At 45.6% G+C, this 16,264-nt stretch overlaps 1 protein-coding gene across 6 annotated transcripts in view; it reads right to left on the reverse strand.

Moving 5' to 3' along the window:
• The window catches only part of Epb41l4a (erythrocyte membrane protein band 4.1 like 4A), a 204,717-nt gene that overhangs the window by 4,409 nt on the left and 184,044 nt on the right, over positions 1-16,264 (reverse strand). For 3 of the 6 annotated variants that reach the window (XM_006977927.4, XM_076554896.1, XM_042263761.2), the window contains 3 exons: positions 9,997-10,116; positions 2,000-2,047; positions 927-995 (listed from right to left, as the gene is read on the reverse strand). In XM_006977927.4, coding sequence (XP_006977989.2) covers positions 927-995; positions 2,000-2,047; positions 9,997-10,116 — 237 coding nt within the window. The remainder of the gene's footprint in view (positions 1-926; positions 996-1,999; positions 2,048-9,996; positions 10,117-16,264) is intronic. The other 3 variants (XM_076554897.1, XM_042263762.2, XM_076554895.1) reach the window with 2 other exon arrangements.

Raw genomic sequence — 16,264 nt, forward strand, 5'->3', positions numbered from 1 at the left:
TTTTCCTTGACCCATTATAAGGCAGAAAACAGCCAATATGTGCTCAGCAGCCTGGGCTGGAGCATGGAGACTCCTACTAAGTGTTCACAAAGCCTGTTCAGGGGACTCACTTGAACTCACAGGGACCGGGTTTTGTAGTGAATATAATTCTAGTGTTAAAATATTCAATAAAGCTGACTTGTTATCAATGAATATCTCAGCAAAAATAAAAATATTTAGAATGGACACCATTCATCATTCATTGTAACTTCTCACTCACTCACAAACAAGCAGGAGAGTCATGGAGGACAGAACAAGAGCGGGTTTATGGGTGTCATTTGTTTGAGACAGGATCTCTCACTCTAGCCCAGCCCAGCCTGAACTCACTAGAGACCAAGCTGGCATTGAACTTGTGTCAATCCTCCTGCCTCCACCTCCCAAGCTCAAAGATCAGAAACCTGAGCCACCACACAGAGAGGATAGTTACAGCTACCTTTTCTACCTCTTCCCTTAATCTTTAACTAATGTACAAACTGAAACACTGCATGGAACATAGAGCAAGAATACACGGTTCCCTTCTCTGGTAGGTTGAATGGGAACGGCCCCCACGGGCTCGGGTTTGAATGCTTAGTGCCCCGCTGGAACTTCTGGGGAGGACCAGGAGGTGTGGCCTTACTGGAGGGGGGTCTCCAGGGTGGGCTTGGGGTTTCGGTGACTGGAGCCATCCCAGTGTGCCCTGCTTCCTACTGTGGGTCAGGATGAGCTGTCGGCTGTTCCTGCCACCTCTGCCCTGCCGTCCCGGACTCTAAGCAGGATCCTAACCCTCTGAACCGTCGGCCAAATTAAGCACTTTCTTATATAACTTTCCTTGGTCGAGGTGTATTGTCACAGCAAATAAAACTGTCACACTAATACAACTGCAAAGACTTCCCGAGGGGCACACTCACTCTACTTTAGTGTACGGGATCTCTTTCAGCTGCTCTTCCGACAGTCCAGATGGATCCACAAGTTCCTTCCTACGAGAGAGTAAGCAGTGAGGTCACAGCTGTCACGCCTGCATTCACCCTAATACCTCCTCCACTTGACGAGCGTCCCCTTTCTGCCCTTGTCTCAAAACGTGGGGTTAGTGAAAGCAGTACTCCCGTATGACGTGCACAACGCTGAGAAAACTAGAATGTGTTCAAGGAAGAAAGGGAGACCCTCTTTCCCTCCTTTCTGAAAGGGAGACCCTCTTTCCCTCCTTTCTATAATCACACCCCTTGGGGCCCCCATTTCCCCATGGCTAAGCGGTGTCCTTTTCTATATGGATTTGCTCCTTTGTATCCTTGTAAATGACTGGCCTAGCTGAGGTGCATTTACAGGCAAACTAGTGACCCTGGAGAGGAGGAACGGGTGCAGCCTGGGACAGCTGCTGGTGTCCGGCCCCTGACACCACTGTCAAGAGTGTCAGCATCAGACAACACAGAGTCAGGAGCACAGGGACCTGCTGGGGTGTCCCACAGAGGCTCCTTGGAGTGGCACTGGTTTTTCTTACAACTGATTAAAGCTGCACATGCCATGCTGGACAGATGGCTCAGCAATTAAGGGCACTGGCTGCTCTTGCAGAAGACCCAAGTTCTGCACCCAGCACCCACATGGCAGCTCACATCCATAACTCCAGTTCTAGGGAATCCAGGACCATCAGGTACGCATGTGGTACACATATATACACGCAAACAAAACACTCGTGTGTGTGTGTGTGTGTGTGTGTGTGTGTGTGTGTGTGTGTGTGTGGTGTATGTGTATGTGTGTGGTGTGTGTGTGGTGTATGTGTGTGGTGTGTGTGTGGTGTGGATGTGTGGTGTGTATGTGTGTGTGTGTGTGTGTGTGGTGTATGTGTGTGTGTGTGTGGTGTATGTGTGTGTATGTGTGTATGTGTGTGTGTGGTGTGTGTGTGTGTGTGTGTGTGTGTGTGTGTGTGTGTGTGTGTGGCCCCCACAGACACTCTAACCCTGCACACTCGGGGAGACCCACTACTTACTGAATATGCTTCCACAGCTCCTCTTTCGCTTGGACATCCGGACTTCTTCTGTAAATAAATGAAACACAATTCACCTCTGCAACATGTGGCCTTCACAAACCCCCGAGTTCCCTGAATACTTCTGTGAGGTCTTACTCGACATCTGGCTGCTGATAGGACTCATGAGCAGCCAGGGCTACCACAATGACCAGTGGAAAGACGACGGGTAATTTATTGGCCGGTGTCACCCAAAAAACTCACATAAAAGTGAGGCATCGCCAGAGCTTCGTGAATGAAAGAGCCTAGAAGCCAGGTTTGGTGGCACAGCCCTACAATCTCAGTACTTCAGAGGCAGGCGCAGGGGGCTCACCACAGGTTTGATGCCAGCCTGGCCACCCAGGGCCACATAGCAAGCCCCTACGTATCACAAGAAAAAACAAAAAGGAAGAAAGGACAGAGCTTAGAACTTTGGGGACAGGTGTGCAAACCCCAACTGTTGTGACTGGACACTGGACAGTGGTCCAGGGGCTCTGGTTCTGGACCTTGCTGTCTACTTTTTATTACATTTATTTATGAGTGCACACGTGTGCCTCGTGTGCACTCAGGGCAGCTGGCAGGAGTCGGCCCTCTGCTCTCACCGTATTGGTCCCAAGGTTAGGTCCTCAGGCTAGGCGGCAGGTAGCCCTGATCTGCACAGCCATTTCACGCGCCACCCACTAGCTATTTTCGAGCAGAAAAGAACTCATTTCTTTCAGCCATTGTGAAGGCTCTCAACATGGCCTCTGATGACCTAGTACTAGCAACAGCCATGAGGGAAAGGCAAGAGGTACAATAAAGTCCCCCTTTCGTGTGACATCTCAAGTTCTTCACCAAACTTAGGCCACATGGGAGCAGAGCCTCTCTGTGGCCTCTGTTCCAGCTGCCCTCTCCTCCCTGAAGACCTCCTGGGATAGAAATTAGACCATTATGTTGAAAGTCCTAAAAGAAGAAAGCTGAAGTTACTGTTTGTGTCCATCCATCCTCTCCATCGGGTTAACTGTTAACCCCCATAATAGCAAGGAATAGTAAAATTATTTCAGTTGTTGTCACAGAATGGGACTCTTCAGTACCCTCTGGAGGAAAGAGATCTATTAAGAGGCCCAAAGGAAAGTCCTAAGCCCTAACAACGAACAAGGCCAAGAGTTAAGCCACTGATAAACCCACCCTGTGGAACTTTACACTGAGGCTCAGTTTGCTTCCAGCATACAATATCACCAAGGCTTTCATTTTTCTCTCATGCGTTCTGGCAGGGCCTGCTGAATCCACAGAATACAATAAGCTATTTACTTAGCTACAGAATTTACTCCGGTTTCTCCTTTGCATGTGTGGATTGGGCGGGAAAACAAAAATCTGCTTTTTTGGTCCAATCCAAAGGAGTGAAATGTGGTAAGGGACAGGGGACAAAGTCTTGGTGTCTGACCCAGAAGGATGTTGGCCACAGATTTTGTTATATAAAACCGTATGCTTAAAAAAAAAAAAAAAAACCATACAAATGGTTCTGAAAGGTCTCTTGAACAAACCTGCCTCTCCTACACTTGGCCCATCTGATCTCCTGGGGTAGTCTGTTAAATGATACCAAGAAGGTGCAAATATTTCAGAGTACTAAGCTCTTCTTCCACCCCAGCATGCTGGGTCAGCATGCGGATCTCACTGGAGGCCACTCAACAGTCTATCATACGATGTGTAGGCCAAGGTACTCTTCTGCTGATAAGCTGTTCTTTCAGGGAAGTGCAGGAAGGACTAGTTAGCTCTCTTCATGGTACAGGGAGGTGCAAGAAGGACTAGTTAGCTGTCTCCATGGTGCAGGAAGGTTTCGAAACCTCAGCACTGCTAATATTTGAGCAGTATTTGCTGTGGGATGGTCTTTCTGAATGCTGTGAATATGTGTTGCTACCACTGGTTAATAAAGAAGCTGCTCTGGCTGGGCAGTGGTGGTGCACACCTTTAATCCCAGCACTCGGGAGGCAGAGCCAGGCAGATCTCTGAGAGTTCGAGGCTGGCCTGGTCTATAGAGCGAGTTCCAGGACAGGCACTAAAACTACACAGAGAAACCCTATCCCAAATAATATAAAATAAAATAAAATAAAATAAAATAAAATAATAAAATAAAATAAAATAAATAAAATAAAATAAAAACAGGAAGGAAGAGGAAGAAAAGGAAGAAGAGGAAGGAGGAGGAGGAGGAGGAGGAGGAGGAGGAGGAGGAGGAGGAGGAGGAGGAGGAGGAGAAGAAGAAGAAGAAGAAGAAGAAGAAGAAGAAGAAGAAGAAGAAGAAGAAGAAGAAGAAGCAGCAGCAGAAGCAGCAGCAGCAGCAGAAGCAGCAACATCAGCAGCAGCTTATAGCCAGGCTGGAAATCCAAGAGAGATACAGGAAAAAGGAAGGTGGAGTCAGGGAGAGGCCAGCCTGCTGCCCAAGGAGCAACATGCCAGCAGACCGGCAATGCCATGGCCACGTGGCAAAACAGATTAATAGAAATGGGTTAATTTAAGATGAAAGAGCTAGGTAGTAAGAAGCCTGAGCCATAGACCAAACAGTTTGTAATTAATATAAGCCTCTGTGTATTTACTTGAGACCGAACGGCAGCAGGACCAGGCAGGACAGGAAAAATTTCAGCTACAAATAACTTCGGGAGCTTCCCCGTGCTTTGTAAGATGAGGTCAGTGACACCCACAGCATCTACCCACTAGAAGCCAGTAGCCTCCCTTGTGTTAACAGCAGAAATGACTCTGGGGAGCCCAGGAGCAGGCTCAGAAGGTAAAGAGCTTGCCACCAAACCTGATGACCCAAGTTTGATCCCTAGAACTTACATGGTGGAAACTCCCAAAAGGCTGTTCTCTGGCCTCCACGCACATGATCTGGCACATAATTCCCACCCTGCCCCCTAACACACACAAATAAATAAATGTAATTAAAACTGTTAAATGACTATAGACATTGCCGAGTGTCCCGGGAAGAAACAAAGAACAGACTGAAAACAAGTCTGAACGTAGCTAAAGCTGAGTGGCAGAAGTGACTGGATACGTTAGTGTAAGATCCAGTGTGCGGCTACAGAGACAACGCTGACAGCAGGCGGAGGTTAGATATTAAAAGCAAGGTGGGTGGGACCTGTGTCACAGTTGATGACGGTGACGAGAGAGTAAAGGGTGGTGTGATCTGAAAGCCTGAGGTTCCAAGCTTAATGCTTTTACAAAAGATGAGGAGAAAGAAAACCACGTGCAAGGAACATACAGTCCATGACCACCCTGCCAAACAGGAACCATTATTTGAAAAGGGGTATGTGTGCGCGCGTGCGTGCGCACGCAATGACTCAGCAGGTAAAAGCACCTGCTGGGGTCCCATGTTCCATCCCCAGGACCCAAGATAGAAGGGACAAACCAACTCTCATGGGTCGTCCCCTGACTTCTACATGATCACCATGGCATACATGTTCCAATACATGTAAATACACACACATGCACTCAAAAGAAATGCAACCTAATTCAAACGCACACATCCACACAGCTAACAACCTGGTAAAAGGGTAAGCATATTGCTCTGTGATAAAGCAATAGCCAAACACATGCAACTCCTGCATCAGACCTCCATCCAGTGCTGCATGCCCAGACACACCAAGAAACAACAAAGGCCCGACCAACCGCAGCGGGGATTCTCCTGACTGCTGGAGCTTCGGGTAACGTTAGCTTCTTATTTCTGCCTTTGTGTCTGTACTTTAACCAGAAGACTTCTTTAGCTTATGACGGGGGAGGGGGGGTAAAAAGGGAGTGGGGGGGGCAGCATTTAAGAACTTTTTCATGTGTAAATAATAAGTCTTGTGATTCCTATTCAAGATGCCAATCATTCTGTCTCCAAAAACTTAGCAGGAAAGCTGCCTCGGCCTGGATGGGCAGTTCCTCTACGCCATACATTCTGGACCTAAGAGGTTCTGGCATTTAGTCTGTGCCTTCATGTCCTATGGCCCTAAAAGGGCAGTATTCTGAGGAAACTGGGTTCTAAAATGCCCACTATCTTCAAAGAGCTCAGGACATGGGGAAATTCAAAAGCTGGGGGGAAAAATGCCAATTTCCTATGACTGCTAGACCACCTGTGATATACAAATACCAGCCACCAAAACGGTGGGTATGTTACTTTATGTTGGTATCTGCACATATAATTTTTATATTGTCTACAGTTCAATACAGTTTTGTGGGTTTAGAAAACCGTGAAATTTTAATAGCCATTTGCCTACAGCTCAATGGGAGAGCTGCTTAGTGTGCGCAACGCCTTGGGCTCAATGCCAGCACACATAAGACAGGCGTGGCCGCACATGCCTGTAAACTGAGCACTCAGCAGATGAACAACTCCATCCTCAGCTACATGTTGAGTTCCAGGCCAGCCTGGGCTACATGAGACTCTGTCTTAAAATAAAAAACAAACTTATGCGGACACTCTGTCTAAACTCTTCAAAGAAGTCCCTCAGTTATCCATAGATATAAAATATGCCAAATATAAACATGCTACCAGTATTTTTCAAAAGCATCTCTGCCTACACTTCAAATCAATCAGAGAAATAAGTTTGTACAGATTAGCTTGTAATCCGAGCACTTGGGCAGCTAGGGGGGAGAATCAAAACCACAAGGCCAGTCTGTGCTACGTAGTCTCAAAATAACTATGTCATAATATATACTATACAATATTGACTTCAAATAACAAACATGGTATATTATTCTGTCATCTTTAAGCTAACTGCATCTCTAAAAGAGAATTTAAAGTTGGAAAATATGTAAATACAAGAGTTCTATTTACTTAGAGACTTCAAAGCACCTAACCAATTCTTAGTACTTCTTCTGATACCCCTTAATGGTCAGAAAAAGTGAAATTAGGGAACATCTTATTCCTCCTTCCTCCCTTCCCGTCCTAATCAGGAACATGAAGTCCAGTAGCCCAGCTGGGGAAGTCTGCACAGGAGCATCCAGGAACTTATCTGAATATTCACCTAAGCTGGATTTTGTGTTTTATTGAGCCCATCACTTCATAGGCAGCCTTACTGATCACATGATCAACAGTTTTGTCAGTAAAAATAGTACCACAAGGAGGCCACCAGGGGGCGGTGGAGCCCACTCACACACACACAGAGACTATTGTTTGAGGGCCCAGGGCAGGGCCTCTCCCGTACAACCCAAGGAGTCAGGTTTACTCATAGGGAAAGCAGTTTCAAGGAGAAACTTGAAAAACCTGGCCCTATTTTATGTATATATCACAGCATCAAACACAAAAGCCATAGAAATGGAACTGAAAAATACACTAGATAATATTGAGCTTCATAACATTTATAGATAAGACCAGTCATTTTCAGTTTAATGCTTGTTCGGGGGATGACGGGCACGGGCGCGCGCGCGCGCGCGCGCGCGCGCGCACACACACACACACACACACACATACGCATACACACACACACCTCTCAACAATGTACCCAACAAGCTGTCCGTACCCTAGGACTCCTACCTGCATCAGGCTACATACACACCCAACTCTCAACAATGAAATAACTTTCTCGTTCCTTTACCCCTTAAAGCCATTAAACTCAGATTCTGCTCCTTCATACTATAGTTTACGTCCGAGTGTGTGAGTACATGGCCAATTCAACTTGAACTAGTTTGCAGTGCATGCACAGCAAGGCACACTTAGTCCTCTCGGTGAACTTGTAGGGAAAACCCTCCACTTTCCATCGTGTGCCTGTGTGTGATTGGATGTATACATGATTAAAATCAGATGCATTATGGGAAAGGGCTGTGCAAGGAGCAAAAGTCTACTGATCCAAATCTTCCAATCAAAACAGAGAACCTACACAGAACACACCCCTGTAACCAAACTCCTCCTTCCTTTAGACAGTGTGTATGAAGACACCCCAGACCCTTGAGTGCCTGGGGCCCTTGAGCATTCTCACGTGTGTGGCCCGCTGTCACTCTAGACTGTGTATCTGGCCTGCCCTGTCACTTGGCTCAGAATAAAGTTACCATGCTACTTTGCCAATCTGTGCAGGTCTTTATTGCAAGTCTTTGAATAAGAAAGAGGTCGAGAACATGTAAACATTCAGCCCAGGCCCCAAGAGGACAACAATTTCAATGAAGTATTATACAAAATATTTAAAGAAGAAATAATGATGATTCCATATTAACTCCCAAAACAAAGAGGAACATATCCCAAATTATAACCTAGCTTTGTTATTCCCAAATTATAATGTAACTTTGTTATTTAAAAAAAAAAATGGAAAATCAGAGTGCCACATTAAAAAGAGAAGAAAATAAAACTGGACATGATAGTATCTGCCTGTAATCCTTACTTTTGGGAGGTATAGAGGCAGAAAGCTCAGAAATTCAAGGCCCTAGGCAGGATGTAAAGGTGTATACCTTTGACCCCAGAACTCAGAAAGTTTCAGAAACAGGTGGATCTCTGTGAACTCCAGGCCAGTCTGGGTTCTAGAGCAAGACCCATGCCAGGTCAGCTAGGGCTCCATAGCAAAACCCTGTCTCAAAAGAAAAGAAAAAGAAAGGAGACAAGAAGGCAGGCAGGCAGGCAGGAATGAGTGAGTGTAAGGCCAAAGGCCAGCTTGAAGGTCAAAGGGACTACTTGAAATCCTTTCTCAACAACCAGAAAGTTCTACACTAGGTATAAGGACATATGCCTTTAATCCCAACCCCTGGGAATCAAAGGCAGGCAGAGCTTTGAGTTGCAGGCCAGCTAAGCCTATAGAGCAAGTTCCAGGCCAGTCAGGGCTACACATAAGACCCTGTTTTGTATTGCTTGTCTTAGATGTATTTCCTTTAATGTGTATCTTTTGCTCATATAGATATCTGTATACCACCTGTATGTCTGATGTCAAAGGGGGTCAGAAGAAGACGTTGGGTCTCTTGAACTGGAGTTACAGATGATTGTGAACTACCATGTGGAGGCTGAGGACATAATCTAAGTCTTCTGCAAGAGCAATATGTGCTTTTAACCACTGAGCCATCTCTCTAGCCCCATGAAACCCCATCTTTAAAAAAAAAAGTTGTAATCAAAAGCTAAGTATCTATGATGGAGGAGTATCCCTTCAAATATAAGGCACGTGGGATCTATGCTGTGGCCTCCAGGGTCCTCTCCTGGCCTGTCAACCTGCATCCCCGTCTTTCTTCTGGCTGTTCCATCTGCTTCCCACGTCCATCCTCTCCCTGTTCAGACACTGCTCTCTCCTCCCAGGAGTCAGGACACCACACCATTACAGGTGACCACCAGGATCAAGAAAGGCTTTGCAGTTAGTCCCAGCGTACTTGAAACAGGCATATTTGGCAAGTGGAGCAGGCATGGGTGGCCTAACTCTTGATGTATAGACACACACACACACACACACACACACACACACACACACACACACACACACACACACGAGCATGTAGGTACACCACTTTATCAGCTCACAGGAAATTGATCTGGGGGGACAGGCAACTCACCATTATGGGGTAATTGTACTCACACATGTCATTGCCTAGCAACAGGAGGGACAGGCAAATCTCAACATTGGGGGTGTAATGAATCATTCAATGACTACTGCTCACAAATGGTAATTTAACAGGAGGATAGTAACGTCGGGTTCAATTTAGAACAAGACTTTCGGGAATTCTGTAGACACAAATTGGGCGAAGCAGCAGGTGTTTCTCCAACAGCCAGGCTCCAGAACAAAGGAGGCTCTAGTCATCTGCTTGGATGTGTGCATTTGTTGAAAAACAACGCGTAAACAAAAAATATGGGTTTTGATGCCCTTATTCCCATGACATTTTGTTCCGCCTGAGCTCCAGCTTCTAAGCCTTCAAAACTGGTTCATGAATGTGAGAAGGAAAAGCAACAAATAACAAGGCTGTTCCCGGCTGAATTGAAGCCTCGTGAGGGAGCAGACCCGAGCCTCTCTCCACCTGCTCGGTCAAGCTCCCGGATTTGGAATAAAGTGGAAAAAGAACCCACATACGAGCGAGATCTGTGTCTGGATCGCCTGTTGTTAGGATCCGCTTGGTTTTTTTCCTTCTGTCTCCTTAATACAGCTTCCCACTGAGGCGTTGAGTCAACCATGTCATTCTCCTGCCGTATTCTGAAAAGACAAAGCAGGCATCTGGAGTCCACATCCATGCCGGGCACGGCGAAACTCACCTGGGATCCCAGCACTCAGCAGGCTGAGGTGGGGAAATGAGGACTCTGAGCCACCCTGGGCAGCATAGAGACCCTGTCTCAGGGACAATGAAGAAATGTAAAGTTAACATCCACACATGAATGAAAATGAAAACATAACATAACAAAATCTACGCGACACCATGAAGGCAGCCCTGACTTCTCACTCATGTGACCCTCGCTTTTCAGATAAGAGCACAGCAATCTGATTACATCATAAAAGCTGAGGATAAAAAACCAGACTAATATATCCTTAAGTAGGTGTATCTACCTGTAAATTACACATATTAGTATACAATGTTCATATTAAGTCTATAAAAATAACTTATTTTAAAGTATGTCCTTATGATTTTCTGTAGATCCTCAGTCTGTTGTAAAATTTCTCTTTTCATCACTTTTATTGATCCGAGTCTTCTTTCCCTGTCTTTTGGTTAATTTGGATGAAGGATTTGGCAATCCTGTTAATATTTTCATAGAACCATAGACTGATTCTGTAGTCTTTATCCCTTCTCTTTCATTCATGTCAGCCCCAACTTTGATTCTCTCTTCCTGTTTACTACTTTGGGGTGTCCTCTGCTACTGTTTTCCTAAAGCTTTCAAGTGTACCGTGAAGTTATTAACTTGAGCACTCTCGGGTTTTGTTTGTGTAGGTAGTTAGAGCCATAAACACTCCTCTTGGGACTGCCTTCACAGTGTCCCACAGATGTGGGTATGTTGTGTTTCCATTTCCATTCAATGCTAGGAATTTTTAACGTCCGTCCTGATGTCTTCTTGAACTCACTGATCATGTAGTGGTGTGTTATGTTCTCCACGACTTTGTGTACTTTTGCAGTTTCTGTTGGGGGTGATACCCAGCATTCTTCCACTGTGGTAAGAAGGATGCAGGATGTTAGTTAGCTTTTCCCATATTTGTTAAGACTTTCTCTGCCCACTCTACGTGGAGGTGTTGGAGCAAGTCCCATGAGTGTGGAGAAAACTGTATACTCGTTAGTGTTTGGGTGAAATGTCCTATAGCTCTTGGGGCCATCTGTTTTATGATATCATTTAACTCCAGTTTTTCTCTGTTTAATTTCTGACCAGGTGACCTATGCATTGGTGAGAATGGGGTGCTGAAGTCACCTATAATCACCTGTTGGGCTTACTCTGTGGATTTAGATCTAGTTTTACAAAGGTGGGTATGCCCACGTTTGTTGAGTATACATTTACATTGCAATATCCTTTTGGTGGATTGTTCCATTGGCGAATATGAAGTGACCTTCCTTATTTCTTCTAATTAGTTATGAAGTCTACTTTGCCAGATATTAGCCAGTCTGACATTTCTGTTGATTTCGTGGTATTGTGTTAGGCCTCTTTTGATTACATGTATGGGCACTGTTTGTTTATTTCCCGTGAATTCATGTGGCTGAATCACTGAGCAGGCCTTTGGGGTGGGAAGGAGTGGACCTAGCTGGTAGTGTAACAGAAGGAAATGGCAGGGGACCCACGCAGGCCTATGGAATGGGAAGGAGCCTAGTCATGGTAGTTTGTACAGCTTGAAGAACACTGTTCTCAACTTGAACATCTTCTCATTGCAGAGCAAATTTGAAATGAACACACATGCTGTGGATATTAGCATTAGAAATATGAGAAGGTATACAACCTGAGGTCACCAACCATCCTTTGGAACTAGCACCTCCATGTAACAGCATCATATGGGAACATATGCTCACTCACGTGCATGTGGGCACATGTGTATTTTCATGGCTGCACCTATACCTACAAGCCTTCCACATCGAACAGGAGAGAAACCCATCAGGCTTTCCGGAAGTCCTGAGACACTCTCAGGACTGAGGGATCAGGGCTCAGTAGATGCTGTCAAAGGGAAAGGATCAGGTCAATAGCAGATCTCCCTCCCATAGGAGCTCACACCTTGATCTCTGGGGTTAGGATTAGATGTAAAATTCTGGATGGAATCACTGTACAGTTCATGGGCAAGCTTAAATATCACTACACATTTTGCTATCAGGAAGTCAGGACCTTCATTATCTCAAGTTCAATTCTCCTAGCAAGGCTGGGATGACTTAGTCCAGCTCATAGTTCCCTCTAAGTGCAGACACTTAAAAGGAAGACAAGTGCTGTGTGTATATTCTTATGCACTGGAGAATTCAGAAGGTTAGCTATCACACTCAGGCATGGTGGCGAATGCCTTTAAACCAGAACTTGGAAGGCAGAGGCAGGTGGAGGATTTCTGTGAATTTGAGGCCAGCCTGGTCCAAACAGCAAATTTTAAGCCAGCCACATACACAATAAGAAAAACAAATCCTAGAAACACACATGTGGATTTCCTTTACTTTGTCAGTAAAAAGGACTAAATCAAAATGAATTTCAGATTATACCATGTACTTTTGTTTTTCAAACTGCAAAGTCTCACGTAAGGCCAGTGAAATCTTACACCTTCATAGCCTCATGACCCAGGTGCTCTGAAGACAGATGCTCTCTACAGGTGATGCTGTTTCATAAATATTCCAACAGATACATTAAAAATGCAAGGCTCATTGCGGAGTCACAGGACAAGCAGTCTCCTGAGCAATGCCAGTGTGGACACCCAAGTCCAGCTCGTAATGAAGTTTGAAATTACATGCTTACAAAAGGCCTCAGCTTAATGATGCCTCATTACAAGAATCAAAGTGTCATTTCTTCCATTACTGAACTGTTCCAGAAGACACGGGTGTAATCTGGGAACAGTAAAACACTAGCACTTAGAAGCAAGGATACTTCAGCACTCTGTCCTTAAAGGCAGAAGTTACCTATTCCTCTTTTAAAAAATCATTAGCAAATAAAGGAAATATTTATGTGAAAAAAACATATCTCCTATAATGATTTTTTTTTTTCTTTTGAGAGGGTTTCGTCATGTAGCGTGCACTCCTGATCCTCCTGGCTTGATCTCCCAAATGCTGAGAACATAGGTATGCACCGCCTCCGGGCATGATTCTGAAGTCTTGTTCATTCATAGGTATGGAATATGGAATTTGCTACCTTCCATTAATTCTGATGTAAGGATTTACATCATCAGGAATAGAAATATTAATAAAATATTAATAGAAATATTAAAAGCCCTGAACTGACACACAATCTTTAAAAAAAATCACAATCAGGAAATTATCAAAGGAGGAAGGGGTCCATCATTTTTTATAGTGCAGATCTAGTCACCTCAAATGCTACAAAGATGAACCTCAAAACCCAACACCTTTCCTGCCTGAATCTCAGTCTTAAACCTATATTCGGCACACCTTGTCTATTTCTCCACCTGAGAGTTAGGATATGTGTGGGAAACACATCCTAACGAGACCTTTGTTTTAAATTAATGTATGGGGAGGGGGGCTGGGTGGTGGTAGTACACTCTCTCAATCCCAGCGCTTGAGAGGCAGAGGCAGGCAGATCTCTGAGATCTAAGCCAGCCTGGTCTACAGGGTGAGTTCCAAGACAGCCAGAGCTACACAGAGAAACTCTTGTCTGGGGGGGGGGGCGGGGGTAGAAGGGGGAGGAGAGTAAACAGGGAAAAGGGGGAGATGGGGGAACCATTTCAACACTATTTCAGGGCACAGACACTCTCTCCAGGCCCCCACAGCCCACCTTTTCCCAGGTTACCCTGGCAATTGAGATTCTGACTGTATCTGACACTTCATTAAAGTGTGCTAAGGCTGTGAAGATGGAATCCACATAATCACCTGCTAGCAAAGTCAAGATAACAGCAATTCCTATTCTTTCTTTTTCTCCTCAATTAGAGCCCTGCCTCTTCCACACAAATCCTCACATTACCAAATGAATTCTTACACAAATCTCCCGGGGCTCTCCTCTGTCCTCTCCTTTATCAGTTTTGTTCTTAATGGGACCTTCCTTTAGACCGGCTCTTAATCCCCTTCTAATTCATTCAGATGAAGGCCACGTTCAATGCTGAACCCAAAGTCTTTCGGAGCAAATGCATAAGCCAGCCCGCTCTTGAGTTCTGTCTCTTTCCCCGCTTGGCCTCTACCCGACTTGGAGACTCTGAGCAAACCGCTTATCTCTCTTGGTCAGGTCTCAATTTGCTCATGTGAAAAACTACTACAAAGATCTTTTCTATCTTTAAAACTCAATGTTTCTCTATTTGTGTTTTATTTCCAAACCACTAGGACTCTGAGGCAAAGCTCCTCTCTCTCTGCCTGCAGCGTAACATCCTCGACAATTGCTTTGTGTGACCACAACGCTGCTAAAATTAAATCACCAGCTCCCGGCAGCCTGGGAACCGGTGTTCTCGTTCAGCTACACTCATTTTTCCCTCACCTGATAGAAAGCAGTCTTCTTTTCTTATTTATGTCAGTGGCTTTGCCTCCCTAGGGAAATTTGTTCATCCCAGCGTATTCTCTGAAGGCCAGGAAACAAGAACTCCGTTTGCTTTCCCAGCCTCCCCTTGCCATCAATACATTCCTCTTATTTGCTCTGAAAGTTGTTTTACCTTCCTCTACATATTCCTCCTGCCCCTGCTACCACCATGGACGACCTCTGACGCAGCTGCACTCTGAAACTCTCACGTCTCCGTGATTTTAAATCTGTCTCACCCTTTATAATCTGGTAGCTTGTCTCCGGTGTACAAGCTTTGTTTTGTCAGCTCGGATCATACTCTGGAGCCCCACGTCACCCACAGCACAGGTCTACATCTTGGTACGTCCTAGTGAAACAGAAATCAGAAGTCCTTGAGTCTGCGGCATGGTGACCGCAGTCTCTGCACCAGCTGTCTAGGAACGGTCCCCTTCATCACCGCAGTTTGTATCTTGTGGTTGCCTTTACATCAACGGCAGCACAGTGGGGAAGGTTTGCAAGGAAAATGACTCTCTTCGGGCTCGTGGAAGGAAGCCCATATGGTTTTAAATTTGCTGACACCCCACATGCTAACCTTCCCTAGGGTTGATGAAACAGCAGCCTCCTGTGTGTGTGTGCGTGTGTGTGTGTGTGTGTGTGCGTGTGTGTGTGTGTGTGTGTGTAGGACAGGAAAGCACATCCAGCAGTGCCCTGCCCTACCAGTCTCCATTCTATCCCTCTGAGACAGGGTCGCTCCCTGAACCTGGAGCTAGTCCGGTGGCCAGCCATCGCCAGAGGGCCCTATCTCCACCTCCCCCACCCACCCACAGTGCTAAGGCTATAGGCATATGTACAGCCACATCTGGACTTTTATATAGGTGCTGGAATCTGAACTCGGGGCCTCACGTTTATGCAGCAAGTATTCTCATTCATTCATTCATTCATTATTTTGAGACAGGGTCTTTCTATTATATAGCCCTGGCTGTCCTGAACTCACAATGTAGACCAGGCTGGCCTCTAACTCACGAAGATCTGCCAACCTCTGCCGGGATTAAAGGCATGCACCACCACACCCAGCTGCAGCAAGCATTCTTACTCACTGGACAATCTCCCCAGCCACGCCTTTTTTTAAAAAAGCACTCTCATGACAAAATCCTCCCCGAGTCAAGATCTTCTGCATTCACCCTACTCAGCTGTCTCCTCTCCGTTAGTTCAGTGCTGGATTTCTGCCACAGAAACATGCTTCTTCCTCAATTAGAAAATAATACTAAAGCCCTTATCACTCACATTTAAGACTGTCTTAAGCTATTCTTCAGATACTACTAAGACATCCACAGACTAACAGGCTAACCGACATTAAAAGCCAGGAACAAACTCCAATAGATTCAGGCCAGAATGAACTCATGTTGCAAACCCTGACTTCATTTTTGTTCGAGGGAGCCAGCTCCACTTTCCATTTCCTCCGGGGCCTCGGGAGAACATGGGGCAGCTGAATATTCTCATTAGGTTAACAGCGCCTGCCTGTGCAGGACACTGTCTCCACTCCACGAGGCATTATCTCCTGAATCGCCGACAACTTCCTGCGGGGAAGACGGAGCTGGTACTCTTCCCATCCGAGCCTGAGAATCGAAGATTCAGACGATAGAGTGACCAGGCCACAGCCACGGAAACCTCTCATAACAGGACCACTTTTAGAACACAGGGATCCCTGCTTTTCACAGGAACACACACGTTTCACGTGACTACTGTTGTGG

The sequence above is a fragment of the Peromyscus maniculatus genome, chromosome 19 (genome assembly GCF_049852395.1).
Source record: "Peromyscus maniculatus bairdii isolate BWxNUB_F1_BW_parent chromosome 19, HU_Pman_BW_mat_3.1, whole genome shotgun sequence".
Classification (NCBI taxonomy): domain Eukaryota; kingdom Metazoa; phylum Chordata; class Mammalia; order Rodentia; family Cricetidae; genus Peromyscus; species Peromyscus maniculatus.